Source organism: Mobula birostris, chromosome 27 (assembly GCF_030028105.1).
Source record: "Mobula birostris isolate sMobBir1 chromosome 27, sMobBir1.hap1, whole genome shotgun sequence".
NCBI classification, from domain to species: domain Eukaryota; kingdom Metazoa; phylum Chordata; class Chondrichthyes; order Myliobatiformes; family Myliobatidae; genus Mobula; species Mobula birostris.
This window is the reverse complement of record NC_092396.1, coordinates 351,169-366,903: the sequence shown is the minus strand read 5'-3', so window position 1 is coordinate 366,903 and position 15,735 is coordinate 351,169. Positions and strand designations below refer to the sequence as shown.

The following is a 15,735-nucleotide window of genomic DNA, read 5'->3' as shown; positions in this document are numbered from 1 at the left end:
GTGGATACGATAGACAGAGTGCAGAGGAGATTCATAAGGATGTTACCTGGATTGGAGGGCATACCTGATGAGAATAGGTTGAGTGAACTTAGCCTTTTCTCCTTGGAGTGACGGAGGACGAGAGCTGACCTGATAGAGGTGTATAAGATAATGAGAGGCATTGATCGTATGGATAGACAGAGGCTTTTTCCCAGGGCTGAAGTGGCAAACACGAGGGGGCATAGACTTAAGGTGCTTGGAAATAGGTATAGAGGGGAGGTCAGGGGTACGTTTTTCTCACAGAGAGTGGTGGGTCCATGGAATGCATTGCCAGCAGCGGTAGTGGAAGCATACAAAAGGGTCTCTTAAGATACTCTTAGATAGGTACATGGAGCTTAGAAAAATAGAGGGACATGTGATAGGGTAATTCTAGGCAGTTTCTAGAGTATTGTGAGCAGTTTTGGGACCCATGTCTTAGAAAGGATGTGCTGAAACCTGGAGAGGGTTCAAAGGAGGTTCACAAAAATGATTCCGGGATTGAATGGCTTGTCATAGGAGGAGCGTTTGATGGTTCTTGGCCTGTATTCACTGGAATTCAGAAGAATGAGGGGTGACCTCATTGAAACTTATCAAATGGTGAAAGTCTTGATAGAGTGGATATGGAGAGGATGTTTCCTGTGGTGGGAGAGTCCAAGACCAAAGGACACAGCCTCAGAATAGAGGGGCGTTCTTTTAGAAAGGAGTTGAGGAGGAATTGCTTTAGCCAGAAAGTAGTGAATCTGTGGAATTCTTTGTCGTAGACGGCTGTGGTGGCTAAGTCTTTACATATATTTAAGGCAGCGGTTCATAGATTCTTGATTGGTCAGGGCATAAAGGAATACGAGGGGAAGTAAGGAGTTTGGGGCTGAGAGAAAAATTGGATTGGCCATGATGAAATAGTTAAGCAAACTCATTGGGCCACATGGCCTAATTCTTCTCCTATATCTTATGGGCATGGTTTTATATGTTGATTAAATCTACTTCAAGAAATGCATGTGCAGCATAGGTAAACAGTAAACAATACTGGGTCTTGATTGTGAGTCTCCAGGCTCCTCGATGATAGTAACCAGAAGAGGGCATGTCCCATATGGTGAAGGTCCTTGATGATGGATATCATGTTCTCTCGAAGTTCTGCTTTGCACTGATGGGTATTCAAGTCAATTGTAGGATATGTCTGATAAAGAGAACTATCTATCAGAATTGTTTGGTGGCTGTCCTTTGTCCAATGATAACAGGAAATCTGTGCAGGAGAGTTTTTAAAGTGAAAATGCCATTGCACTGGAGCAGTTCCACTCTCTCAACCTCAGAAGTCTGGATCCAGTGGTACAAACAGTTGTCACAAACTCGTATCTTCCTTGGTTGCAGTGGATGACCGTGACTACTACATTGTCTCGTCATACCCTTTGTCCACCATGGAGCGTTGTAGAACTGCCTTCCTGCTACTGTATCTCATTGTAGATCTCATCCGCCCAGTCTGACAGAGTTGACTTCACATACTAAGACAGGAATGTCCCTATCTCCCTCCCATACAGGGTTCACCGGCTACCCTCACCTAGTTTAGCCCACCTGTCGAAGCGGTGTACCAGGGTAGCTGATGTCACATGTAGGTAGCTATTTGGAGTCCCAGGTAAGAGCCGAGTGTCTGGTTGGGCACAAAGATGAGTGAGCTGCACCAGAATGGACATGATAAGACCCTTCACCAGAGGTGCTACCCCTCCCTGGACACTCCATACACCCTGCCAGAATTGCTTACACTTCCAATAAAAGCCCTAATATATCACCAATAAGCTACCTTCTGAAACAAATCAAAATTACAATCCCCTTTTTGCTTTGCTTACCCTCTTGCTCCAAATCCAACTTTAATCCTTCCTGTCCAGTTTCATTCTGAAAATTGTGTTTGTCCTCCATATTGTCATATCTGCAAAGTGCAAATGACATTTTCAGTAATTTTAGAGTTACATAGTTTTAAGAGTCATCAATATTATGTGAATTTTCCAGAGCTAACAATGATAATAATCTTTTCAAAATGCCAGCAAAAAGGCAGTGCGCTTGGTTGCAATAGCCTCTCTGGGTTCAATAAATGGTGCAAATGTATGTCTTAAGCATTTTTCTTGTGATCGCAAGACCCTGACGGACATTGGTAATACAAAATACTGAAAGTCCAGTTGTAACTATGTTTCCCACCTTGGCCCCAGAGAAACATTTCACTTAGCAGTACTGTATACGTGTGCATGGTTGAATGAGCGTTGTTGAGGCCAAGTCATTGAGTATTTAAGGAGAGATTGATAGGTTCTTGATTGGAACATCTGGACAGCAAAGATGCATATAACAGGTTACTCCTTATTGATTACAGCTCAGCATTCAATACCATCATTCCCTCAAAACTAATCAATAAGCCTCAAGACCTTGGCCTCAATACCTTTTTGTGCAACTGGCTTTTGGAATTGCTCACATGCAGACCCCAGTCAGTTCAGATTGGCAACATTCAGATTGAGGAAAATGCCTCAAGATTCAGGGGAGAAGATTTAGGACGGAGATGAGGAGAAACTGTTTTTCCCAGAGAGTGGTGAATCTGTGGAATTCTCTGCTCAGAGAAGCAGTTGAAGCTTCTTCACTAAATATATTTAAAAAACAGTTAGGTAGGTTTTTACATAGTAAGGGAATTAAGGGTTATGGGGAAAAGGCAGGTAAATGGAGCTAAGTTTACGGACAGATCAGCCATGATCTTATTGAATGGCGGGACAGGCTCGATGGGTCAGATGGCCTACTCCTGCTCCTATTCCTTATGTTCTTATGTAACATTTCCTTCACAATCTCCATTCGCACAGGTGCACCACAAGGCTGTGTCCTTAGCTCCCTGCTCTACTCACATTACACTTATAACTGTATGGCTAAGCACAGCTTCAATCCCACATTTAAGTTTCCTGATGACACCATTGTTGTTGGCTAAACCAAAGGTGGTGACATATCTGCATATTGGAAGGAGATTGAAAATCTGGCTGAGGGGCACCACAACAACAACCTTTTACTCAATGTCAGGAAGAACAAGGAGCCGAATATTGACTTCAGGAGGAGGAAGCAGGTCCATGAGCCAGTCCTCATTGGGAGATCAGATGTGGAGAGGGTCAGCAACTTTAAGTTCCTCAGTGTTACTGTTTCAGACGACCTATCCTGGGCCTCGCATGTAAGAGCAATTACCATAAGCCCAAAAGATATTGAAGAAGAATTAGGCCATTTGGCCCGAGTCCACTCCACCATTTCATCATGGCTAATCCAATTTTCCTCTCAGCGCCAATCTCCTGCCTTCTCCACATATCACTTCATGCCCTGACCAGTCAAGAATCTAGCAACCTCTGCCTTAAATATACATAAAGTTTTGGCCTCCACAGCTGCTTCTGGCAAAGAATTCCACAGATTTACCACTCTCTAATTAAAGAAATGGCTCCTCATCTCTGTTCTAAAAGGAAGCCCCTCTATTCTGCGACTGCTCCCTCTGGACGTAGACTATCCCACTATAGGAAACATCCTCTCCACGTGCACTCTATCAAGGCCTTTCACCATTCGACAGGTTTCAGTGAGGTCACCCCTCATTCTTTTGAATTCCAGTGAATACAGGCCCAGAGCCATCAAACACTCTTCACATGACAAGCTATTCAATCCTGGAATAATTTTCATGAACCTCCTTTGAACCCTCTCCAGTTTCAGCATATCTGTTCTAAGATAAGGAGCCCAAAACTGCTCATAATACTCCAAATGAGATCTCACCAGTACTTTATGAAGTTTCAACATTATATCTTGCTTTTATATTCTAGTCCTCTTGCAATGAATGCTAACATTGCATTTGCCTTCCTTACCACAGACTCAACCTGCAAATTAACCTTTAGGGAATCCTACACAAAGACCCCCAAGTCCGTTTGCACTTCAGTGTTTTGTATTTTCTCTCCATTTAGACAATAGTCAACCCTTTCATTTCTTCTACCAAAGTGCATGACCATACACTGCCATTTCTTTGACCATTCTCCTAATCTGTCTAAGCTCTTCTGTAGCCTCTCTGCTTCCTCAAAACTTACTGCTTTTCCACCAATCTTCATATCGTCTGCAAACTTTGCAACAAAGCCATCAATTCTATCATCTAAATCCTTGAAATATAACATAAAAAGAATCGGTCCCAACACAGGCCACTGTGGAACAGCATTAGTCACCAGGAGCCAACCAGAAAAGGCCTCATTATTCCCACTCTTTGCCTTCTGCTAATTAACCACTGTTTTATCCAAAGTAGATTCTTTTCTGTATTACCATGGGCTCATAGCTTGTTAAGCAGCCTCATGTGTGCCACCTTGTCAAAGGCCTTCTGACAATAGTAGTAACACAACATCAAGCAATTTTCCTTTGTCTATCCTGCTTGCTGTTTCTTCAAAGTATTCTGACAAATTTGTCAGGCAAGATTTTCTATTTAGAGGAAACCATGCTGACTGTGGCCTATTTTATCATGTGCCTCCAAGTACCCTGAGACCTCATCCTTAATAATAGACTCCAACATCTTCCCAACCACTGAGGTCAGACTAACTGGCCTATCTTCTGACTCTCTCCCTTCTTGAAGAGTGGGGTGACATTTGAAAGTTTCCAGTCTTCTGGAACCATTCCAGACTCTAATGATTCTCGAAAGATCATTACTAATGTCTTCACAGTGTCTTCAACCACTGCTTTCAGAACCCAGGGGTGTACACCATCTGGTCCAGATGACTCATCTACCAACAGACCTTTCAGTTTCCATGAACCTCCTCTCTAGTATTGGTAACTTTATGACCCCTGACTCCTGGAACTTCCACCATACTGCTATTGTCTTCCACAGTGAAGACTGATGCAGAATATTTATTCAGTCTGTCAGTCATTTCCTTGTCCCTCCATTACTACCTCTCCAGTGGTTAAAAATCCATTCTCACCTCTCTTTCATACTTAATGTTTCTGAAGAAACTTGTTGGTATTTCCTTTAATATCTCTGGCTAGCTTACTTCCGTATTCCCTCTTCCCCCTCTTAATGATTTTTTTAGTTGCCCTCTGTTGGTTTTTATAAATTTCCCAACCCTCTAACTTCCCACTAACTTTTGCTCTATTATATGCCCTCTCTTTGGCTTTTACGTTGCCTTTGACTTCTCTTGTTAGCCACTGTTGTGTCATTATTCCTTTAGAATATTTCTTCCTCTTTGGGATGTGTATATCCTGTGCCTTCCGAATTGCTTCTAGAAATTCCAGTTATTGCTGCTCTGTCATCATCCCTGCCAGTGTTTTTTTAAATCAATTCTGGACAACTCCTCTCTCATACCTCTGTAATTTCTTTTAATCCATTATGAAGAAAGCACAGCAGTGCTTCTAATTCCTTAGAAGTTTGCAAAAATTCAGCATGACATCTAAACCACTGACAAACATTTACAGATGCAAGAGGTACTACAGATGCTGGAAATTTAAAGCAATACACACAAAGTGCTGGAGGAATTCAGCATGTCTGGTAGTATCTATGAATGGGAAAAAACAGTTGATATTTCGAGGTGAGAAACCTCATCAGGACTGGGAATGAAAGGGGAAGAAGTCAGAACAAGAATATGGTGGGGGGGGGAAGGAAGAAGTGCAAGGTGATAGATGATAGGTGAAACTGGGAGAGAGGAAGGGAATGAAATTAATCGCTGGGAAGTTGATTTGTGGAAGAGATAAAGGGCTGGATAAGGTGGAATCCAACTGGAGAGGAGGACAGAGGACCACAGAAGAAAGGGAAGGGGGAGGAGCACCAGAGGGAAGTGATAGGGCAGGTAAGAAGAGAAGGTGTGAGAGGGAAGCAAGAATGGGGAATGGTAAAGGAGAGGAGTAATAACCCGAAGTTTGAGAAATTGATGTTCATGCCATCGAGTTGGACGCTACCCAGAAGGAATATAAGGTGTTGCTCCTCCAACCCAAGGGTGGCCTCATTGTGGCAGTAGAGGCGGCCATGGACTAACGTGTCAGAATTGGAATGGGAAGTAGAATTGAAATGGGTGGCCACTGGAAATCCTGCTTTTTGCCGTGGACAGAGCAAAGGTGCCCGACGAAGTGATTTCCCAACCTACATCGGATCTCACTGATATATAGGAGGCCATATTGGGAGCACTGGATACATTAAATGACCCCAAAATACTTGTACGTGAAGTATTGCCTTATCTGGAAGGACTGTTTGAGGCCCTGAATGGTAGTGAGGGAGGTGTTGTAGGGGCAAAGGTAAGTGCCAGGAGGGAGATCAGTGTGGAGGGTGAGTGGACAAGGGAGTCACGTAGAAAGTGATTCCTGTGGAAAGCTGAAAGTGGACATGGGGGGATGGAAAGATGTGCTTGGTGATGGGATCCTGTTGGAGGTGACAGAAGTTGAATTATGTGCAGATGTGGAGTCTTGTGGGGTGGTAGGTGAGGACAAAAGGAACCCTATTCCTGGTGTGGAAGCAGGAGGATGGGGTGAGATCTGATGTGCGTGAAATGGAAGAGGTGCAGGTAAGGGCAGCATTGATGGTGGAGGAAATGAAGCCCCTATCTTTGAAGGAGGAGGATATTTCAGTTATTCTGGAATGAAAAGCCTCATCCTGAGAACTGATGCGGTGCAGATGGAGGAACTGAGAAAAGGGTATGGCATTTTTACAAGTGACAAGGTGGGAGGAGGTATAGTCAAGATAGGTGTGAGAGTCAGTGGGTTATAAAATATATCAGTAGATAGACTGCTTCCAGAGATGGAGACAGAGAGACTGAGAAAGGGGAGAGAGATGTCAAAAATGGACTAAGTAAATTTAAGGGCAGGGTGGAAGTTGGAGGCAAAGTTGATGAAATTGACAAATTCAGCCTGGGTGCAGGAAGCAACACCAATGCCGTTGTCAATGCAGCAGAGAAAGAGTTGGGGAGTGATGCCAGTGTAGGCTTGGAACATGGACTGTTCCACATAGCTGACGAAAAGGCAGGCATAGCTGGGACCCATGTGAGGACCAGTTCCACCAGATGGAAGAGAGTGGTAGTGGAGGAAAACCAGTTAGGTCTGTTGTCCAGAAAGAAGCGAAGAGCTTTATGGCCATCCTGATGTGAGATAAAAGTGTATAGTGTTTAGGGACTGGACATCCATAGTGAAAATGAAACGATCAGGGCCGTGGAACCTAAAGTCATTGAAGAGATCGAGAGCGTCTTATAGATGTGTGGTGGGGAGTATATTGATTGGCTGCATCACAGCCTGGTATGGAAACACCAATGTCCTTGAACAGAATATCCTACAAAAAGTAGTGGTTATGGTCCAGTGCATCATGTGTAAAGCCCTCCCTACCAATGAGCACCTCTACATAGGGTGCTGTCGCAGGAAAGCAGCATCCATCATCAGGGTCCCCCACCACCCAGGCCATGCTCTCTTTTCACTGCTGCCACAGGAAGGTGCTACAGGAGCTTCAAGACTCACATCACCACCTTTAAGAACAGTTATTATTCCTCAATCATCAGGTTCTTAAAATGAGGGGGATAAATTCACTCAACTTCACTTGCCCTGTCACTCAGCTGTTCCCACAATCGATAGATTCACTATCAAGGACTCTTCATCTCGTGCTCTTGGTATTTATTTACTATTTTTGTTTCTTATTTTTTTCTTTTGTATTTGCACAATTTGTTGTCTTTTGCACACCATTTGTCCACCCCGGTAAGTGCGGCCTTTCATTGATTTGATGATGGTTATTGGAGCTATTGAGTGTGCCTGCCAGAAATCGAATCATCAGGGTTGTATATGGTGATGCACATGTACTTTGATAATAAGTTCACGCTGAACTTTGGTAAGTGGATTAAAGATGATGGGGAGAGAACACATCACCATAATTGAAAGGTAGAGCAGACATGATGGGCTGAATAGCCTGAATCTGCTCCTATACAGCATCTATGGTCATTTAAACTGCCTACTCCCATCAACCTGCTCTGGGACCATATCCCTGAATATCTCTACTATCCCATGTACCTATCCAAACTTCTCAAACTTTGAAATCAAGCTCACATGTACCTCTTGTGCTGGCAGCTCATTCCATACACTCATTATCATCTCAGTGAAGTAGTTGCCCCTCATGTTCGCCTTAAACTTTTCACCTTTCACTCTTAATCCATGAACACTGGTTGAAAAAGCCTGCTTGCATTTACTCTTATCAATATTCCTCAAAATTTTGTATACCTCTATCAAATCTCCCCTCAATCTTCTACGTTCTAAGGTATAAAGTCCTAACCTATTCAATCTTTCCTTATAACTCACGTCCAAGGATCCTGATACTCGTTATCTTTAGGGGTATGTTTTCTAGTTCCCAAAAGTGCCAGAACAGTTGGTGGAGAGGATGTGGAGGCAGATGTTGGTTAGACCTCAGACTAAGTTAGGAATCAAAAGGTTTGCATGGTGCGACAAAATCAAAAAGGATGAATACAGGACTGAAGGTGTTGTATCTGAATGCCCGCAGTATACAGAATAAAGTAGATGAATTGGCAGCACAGTTGCAGATTGGCAGGTATGATGTTGTAGTCATCACGGAATCATGGCAGCATAAGGAATAAGGTGGATGATCTTGTTGTACAGCTACAGATTGGCAGGTATGATATTGTGGCCATCACTGAGACCTGGCTAAAGGATTCATGTCTCTGGGAGCTGAACGTCCAAGGATACACGGTGTATCGGAAGGATAGGAAGGTAGGCAGAGGGGGAGGCGTGGCTTTATTGGTAAGAAATGATATTAAATCATTAGAAAGAGGTGATATAGGATCAGAAGGTGCAGAATCTTTATGGGTTGAGCTAAGGAATAGCAGGGGTAAAAGGACCCTGATGGCAGTTATTTATAGGCCTCTAAACAGCTGCAGGGATGTGGACTACAAATTACAACTGGAAATAGAAAAGGCTTGTCAGAAGGGCAGTGCTATGATAATTGTGGGGGATTTTAACATGCGAGTAGATTGGGAAAATCAGGTCAGCACTGAATCTCAAGAGAGACAATTTGTAGAATGTCTGCGAGATGGCTTTTTAGAACAGCTTGTTGTTGAGCCTACTAGGGGATCGGCTGTACTGGATTGGGTATTGTGTAATGAACCGGAGGTGATTGGAGAGATTGAGGTGAAGGAACCCTTAGGAGACAGTGATCATAACATGATTGAGTTCACTGTGAAATTAGAAAAAGAGAAGCCGAAATCTGATGTGTCGGTATTTCAGTGGAGTAAAGGAAATTACAGTGGCATGAGAGAGGAACTGGCCAAAGTTGACTGGAAAGAGACACTGGCGGGAAAGGCGGCAGAGCAGCAGTGGCTGGAGTTTATGCGAGAAATGAGGAATGTGCAAGACAGGTATATTCCAAAAAAGAAGAAATTTTCGAGTGCAATAAGGATGCAACCGTGGTTGACAAGAGAAGTCAAAGCCAAAGTTAAAGCAAAAGAGAGGGCATACAAGGAAGCAAAAGTTAGTGGGAAGAGAGAGGATTGGGAAGTTTTTAAAACCTTACAAAAGGAAACCAAGAAGGTCATTAAGAGAGAAAAGATTATCTATGAAAGGAAGCTAGCAAATAATATCGAAGAGGATACTAAAAGCTTTTTCAAGTATATAAAGAGTAAAAGACAGGTGAGAGTAGATATAGGACCGATAGAAAATGATGCTGGAGAAATTGTAATGGGAGATGAGGAGATGGCAGAGGAACTGAACAAGTATTTTGCATCAGTCTTCACTGAGGAAGACAGCAGTATACCGTACACTCAAGGGTGGCAGGGAAGAGAAGTGTGCGCAGTCACAATTACGACAGAGAAAGTACTCAGGAAGCTGAATAGGCTAAAGGTAGATTAATCTCCCAGACCAGATGGAATGCACCCTCGTGTTCTGAAGGAAGTAGCTGTGGAGATTGCGGAAGCATTAGCGATGATCTTTCAAAAGTCGATAGATTCTGGCATGGTTCCGGAGGACTGGAAGATTGCAAATGTCACTCCGCTATTTAAGAAGGGGGGAAGGGAGCAAAAAGGAAATTATAGACCTGTTAGCTTGACATCCGTGGTTGGGAAGTTGTTGGAGTCAATTGTCAAGGATGAGGTTACAGAGTACCTGGAGGCATATGACAAGGTAGGTAGAACGCAGCATGGATTCCTTAAAGGAAAATCCTGCCTGACAAACCTATTACAATTTTTTGAGGAAATTACCAGTAGGCTAGACAAGGGAGATGCAGTGGATGTTGTATATTTGGATTTTCAGAAGGCCTTTGACAAGGTGCCACACATGAGGCTACTTAACAAGATAAAAGCCCATGGAATTACGGGAAAGTTACATACATAGATAGAGCATTGGCTGATTGGCAGGAAACAGAGAGTGGGAATAAAGGGATCTTATTCTGGTTGGCTGCCGGTTACCAGTGGTGTCCCACAGGGATCAGTGTTGGGGCTGCTTTTTTTTTACATTGTACATCAACGATTTAGATTATGGAATAGATGGCATTGTGGCTAAGTTTGCTGACGATACGAAGATAGGTGGAGGGGCCGGTAGTGCTGAGGAAACGGAGAGTCTGCAGAGAGACTTGAATAGATTGGAAGAATGAGCAGAGAAGTGGCAAATGAAGTACAATGTTGGAAAGTGTATGGTTATGCACTTTGGCAGAAAAAGTAAACGGGCAGACTATCATTTAAATAGGGAAAGAATTCAAAGTTCTGAGATGCAACGGGACTTGGGAGTCCTCGTACAGGATACCCTTAAAGTTAACCTCCAGGTTGAGTCAGTAGTGAAGAAGGCGAATGCAATGTTGGCATTCATTTCTGGAGGAATAGAGTATAGGAGCAGGGATGTGATATTGAGGCTCTATAAGGCGCTGGTGAGACCTCACTTGGAGTACTGTGGGCAGTTTTGGTCTCCTTATTTAAGAAAGGATGTGCTGACGTTGGAGAGGGTACAGAGAAGATTCACTAGAATGATTCCGGGAATGAGAGGGTTAACATATGAGGAACGTTTGTCCGCTCTTGGACTGTATTCCTTGGAGTTTAGAAGAATGAGGGGAGACCTCATAGAAACATTTCGAATGTTAAAAGGCATGGACAGAGTGGACGTGGCAAAGTTGTTTCCCATGATGGGGGAGTCTAGTACGAGACGGCATGACTTAAGGATTGAAGGGCGCCCTTTCAGAACAGAAATGCGAAGAAATTTTTTTAGTCAGAGGGTGGTGAATCTATGGAATTTGTTGCCACGGGCAGCAGTGGGGGCCAAGTCATTGGGTGTATTTAAGGCAGAGATTGATAGGTATCTGAGTAGCCAGGGCATCAAAGGTTATGGTGAGAAGGCAGGGGAGTGGGACTAAATAGGAGAAAATGGATCAGCTCATGATAAAATGGTGGAGCAGACTCGATGGGCCGAATGGCCTACTTCTGCTCCTTTGTCTTATGGTCTTATGATAACTGGAAGCTTTATGTCCAATGATACACATCATATAGAAAGGAGAGGCAGGAAGGCAGAGGAGGAGGCATTGCTCTGTTGCTAAAAATGAAATTAAATCATTAGAAAGAGGTGACATAGGATTGGAAGGTGTTAAAACATTGTGGATAGAGCTAAGGAACTGCAAGGGTAAAAAGACCCTGACAGAAGTTGTATACAGAACCACAGACAACAAGGATGTTGCCTACAATTACAATGGGAGTCAGAAAATGCATGCCAAAACTGAAAGGTTAAAATACTCATGAAGGATGTCATTACGCAGTTAGATTAGGAAAATCAGGTTGGTGCTGGATTACAGGAGGGGGAATTTCTAGAGTGTCTACGAGATGGCTTTTAGAGCAGCTTGTGGTTCAGCCCACTAGACGATCAGCTATTCTGGCTGGGGTGTTTTGCAATAAAACAGAATTGATTAGCGAGTTTAAGGTAAAAGAACTCTGAGGGGCTAGTGATCACAATATGATTAAATTCATCCTGAAATTTGAGGAAAAGCTAAAGTCAGAGGTATCAGGCAGATTAGCAATAGCTGGAATTTCTGGAAGCAATTCAGAAAGCATAGGATATATACATCCCAAAGAGGAGGAAATATTCTAATAATGATGACACAAACATAACTATCAAGAGAAGTCCAAAGCTCACATAAAAGTCAAAGAAAGGACATATAATAGAGAACAGATTTGTGGGAAGTTAGATTGGGAAGCTTTATCACAGAAGGCAAATAAAAAAATCATTAAGAAGGTACAGATGGAATACCAAAGTAGGCTAGCCAATATTAAAGAGGCTACCAAAACTTTCTTCAGATACATAAAATGTAGAAGAAGGGCGAGAGTGGATATTGTACCATTGGAAAATAATGCTGGAGAGGTTAATCCTACCCCTTAACTTAGCACCTAACTCCCTAAACTCCCTTTGCAAAACTTCGTTACTCGTCCAACCCATGTCGCTGGTACCTAAGAGGACCACAACCTCTGGCTGTTCACCCTTCCCCTTCAAAATGCTGAGGACACGATCTGAGATGTCCTGAACCCTGGCACCTGGAATCCAACATACCATCCAGGAACCTTGCTCTTTCCCACAGAACCTCCTGTCCATTCCGGCCTGAAACCTTGACTGTACTTTTTTCCATAGATGCTGCCTCTAGCATTTTGTGTATGACACTGGAGGTCTCCCTACTTTCCCACATCCCACAAGAGAAACATTCCGTTATCCTGCCTGGAATCTCTATAGTTCCAACCAAATGTAAATGGGGGGCGGGGGCGAGGGCGAGAAAGAGGACCTCTACCAACAGCTTTTTTGCTTTCGCCTTCTCTGACTGAAGCCTCCCTTTGATGACTCCTCAAAGAGCTAAAGCCTCAAATTTCTACTCTGACTCTGCCTCTCTGATAATGGCCGCTGTGCTTGCCCCTCCCTCACTATAATTTGTTCTTGCTAATCAATTCAAATGCAATTAACCTCCAGTCAAAGCTCCAAAAACACTGCCACGGGTCACTGCATTATGTCCTCTCAAATTTCTGATCAAACCAATTGACCATTAGTCATCGCTCCCATTTTCCCTCTGCTTTCTCTTTCCCTGGTACACTCCTTTCCTCCCTCCACTTTCTCCCTCCTTTCCACCTCTCCCTCAACTTTCTCCTCCCATTCCTCCTTTCCTCCCTTTATTTTGTCCTTCTCCCATATCCCTCCTCCCTTCCGTCTCATTCTTCCTTACTTTCTCCTTCTTCCCTATCCTACCTCCCTTCCCACTCCCCCTTCCCCTTCCTCTTTCTTCCCTCTCCCCATCAATTCCTCTTCTCCCTCTCCTCTTCCCATCTCTTCCACTCCGTTCCTCTTTCCCTCTCCCCTCCCCCTCACCTCCAATTGCTATTACTCAGCACCGCGTTCTCCTCCCATCTCTTCCCCTCTCCCTTCCCCCTTCCCTCTCACCTCTCCTCTCCCCTCTATCCCTCCCCTCCCCTCCCCTCCCCTCCCCTCCTCCCTCTCCTCCCCTCCCCTCCTCCCTCTCCTCCCCTCCCCTCCTCCCTCTCCTCCCTCTCCTCTCTCTCCCCTCTCCCCCCTCACCCCTCACCCCTCACCTCCAATTGCCACTGCTCAGCACCGCGTTCTCCATTTCTATGACGACGGCTCTTTTTGCGCCCAATAGAAGCCGCGTTCGGGACACCCAATGGGAACAGTGCTGCGTACCGATCCAATGGTGGCGGGCTGCTCGGGTGTGGGCGGGAGCATGCGACTCAAACCGCCAATAAGCTGCTCGGCTGCTGGTCGCCAGGGTGACGCTTACAACAACAACAACTCGCAAACACAACTCGCATCCGCTGCGCCTCCCTCAGCGCGTCCTCCTATCATCTACTCTCCCTCACCCCTCCCTTAGCCCTTTCCTTCATCCCCTCACCCACATCACCCTAACCACCTCCCCGTCCTATTATCTCAAACTCCTCACCTCTTTGCCCCCTCCCTTCCCCGCCTTATCTCCCCCTCCCTACCACTCTCCACCCCTCCTTCCCCACCCACGATCTACCCCTCACCATCCGACTCTACCTTCCTCTTTTCTTTACACCTTCTGCATGGAGGCCGGTGACCAGTGGTGTACCTCAGGGATCTGTTCTGGGACCCCTACTCTTTGTGATTTTTATAAATGACCTGGATGAGGAAGTGGAAGGATGGGTTAGTAAATTTGCTGATGACACAAAGGTTGAGCGTGTTGTGGATAGTGTGGAGGGCTGTCAGAGGTTATAGTGGGACACTGATAGGATGCAAAACTGTGTTGAGAAGTGGCAGATGGAGTTCAAACCCAATAAGTGTGAGGTGGTTCATTTTGGTAGGTCAAATATGATAGCAGAATATAGCATTAATGGTAAGACTCTTGGCAGAGTGGAGGATCAGAAGGATCTTGGGGTCCGAGTCCATAAGACACTCAAAGCTGTTACGCAGGTTGACTCTGTGGTTAAGAAGACATACAGTCGTCTGGCCTTTATCAATTGTGGGATTGAGTTTAAGAGCCGAGAGGTAATGTTACAGCTATATAGGACCCTGGTCAGACCACACTTGGAGTATTGTGCTCAATTCTGGTTGCCTCACTATAGGAAGGACGTGAAAACCATAGAAAGGGTGCAGGGGAGATTTACAAGGAGTTGCCTGGATTGGGGAGCATGCCTTATGAGAATAGGTTGAGTGAACTTGGCCTTTTCTCCTTGGAGCAACAGAGGATCTGAGGTGACTTGATAGAGGTGTACAAGATAATGAGAAGCATTGATCATATGGACAGTCAGACAGGCCTTTCCCCAGGGCTGAAATGGCTAGCACAAGAGGGCATAGTTTTAAGATGCTTGGTAGTAGGTACAGAGGAGATATTAGGGGTAAGTTTTTCTTACGCAGAGAGTGGTAAGTGCATGGAATGGGCTGCCGGTGGTGGTGTTGGAGGTGGAAATGATAGGGTCTTTTAAGAGACTCCTGGATGGCTACATGAAGCTTAGAAAAATAGAAGGCTATGGGTAAAGCCTAGGTAGTTCTAGGTAGGTACATGTTCAGCACAGCTTTGTGGGCCGAAGGGCCTGTATTGTGCTGTATGTTTTCTATGTTTCTGCAACTCTCACTCCCTTCTTCAACCTTCCCCTCCTCCAGCCTTACCCACCACCTGCCCATCACTACCACCTTCCGTATCCCTCCTTACCCCACACACCACCTACCCCTTCCTCCATCTACCCTTCTGCATTTGCCCTCCCTCTCTCTTTCCCTTATTCTATCTGCAACTCTCTCCCTCACCTTATGGCACCATTTTCCTCCTCCCACCATTGCCCACACAGGGAAGTTGCACTGTGGTGCCTGCTCTTCCAGCTATTTCCCACAACAGGCAGCTGTGTGCAGCAAGATCCCACACTGCACTGATGTTGGTTGAGGCACGTAGCGTGCCCAGGATGTTAGCTCCCTCCTTGCCCACCAGTAGGTGAGTATCTGGTGATAATATGACCATTCAGTTGCCTAAATTCTCAGGCAGATCACTCACAGTAACAGTGAGGGATAAAAGTGAGGAGAATACAAGGGCAAGTTATTCTGGTCTTTAAGCTAGTGTTTTGAGCTCTTTTCCAGGTACTTGACAAGTCTAAAGATGTGCTGATAAAGTGGAGGCCTTTCCTCGGTTCAGGAATGACTTCTCAGAGAAGCACATTTGAGGTCAGGGGTCACTGCTACCTGGAAGACCACAAACTCTGAAGTCTTTTTCTTCAAATATCATTTTCCTCTGATGTGCAAATGCTTTTGCAC

At 44.7% G+C, this 15,735-nt stretch overlaps 1 protein-coding gene across 1 annotated transcript in view; it reads right to left on the bottom strand.

The window, feature by feature from the left end:
• The window catches only part of cfap74 (cilia and flagella associated protein 74), a 404,620-nt gene that overhangs the window by 334,505 nt on the left and 54,380 nt on the right, over positions 1 to 15,735 (bottom strand). Inside the window, exons 2-3 of the mRNA XM_072244753.1 lie at positions 13,551 to 13,790; positions 1,857 to 1,936 (exon numbers count right to left, since the gene is read on the bottom strand). Of these exons, the coding sequence (XP_072100854.1) occupies positions 1,857 to 1,936; positions 13,551 to 13,790 (320 nt within the window). The remainder of the gene's footprint in view (positions 1 to 1,856; positions 1,937 to 13,550; positions 13,791 to 15,735) is intronic.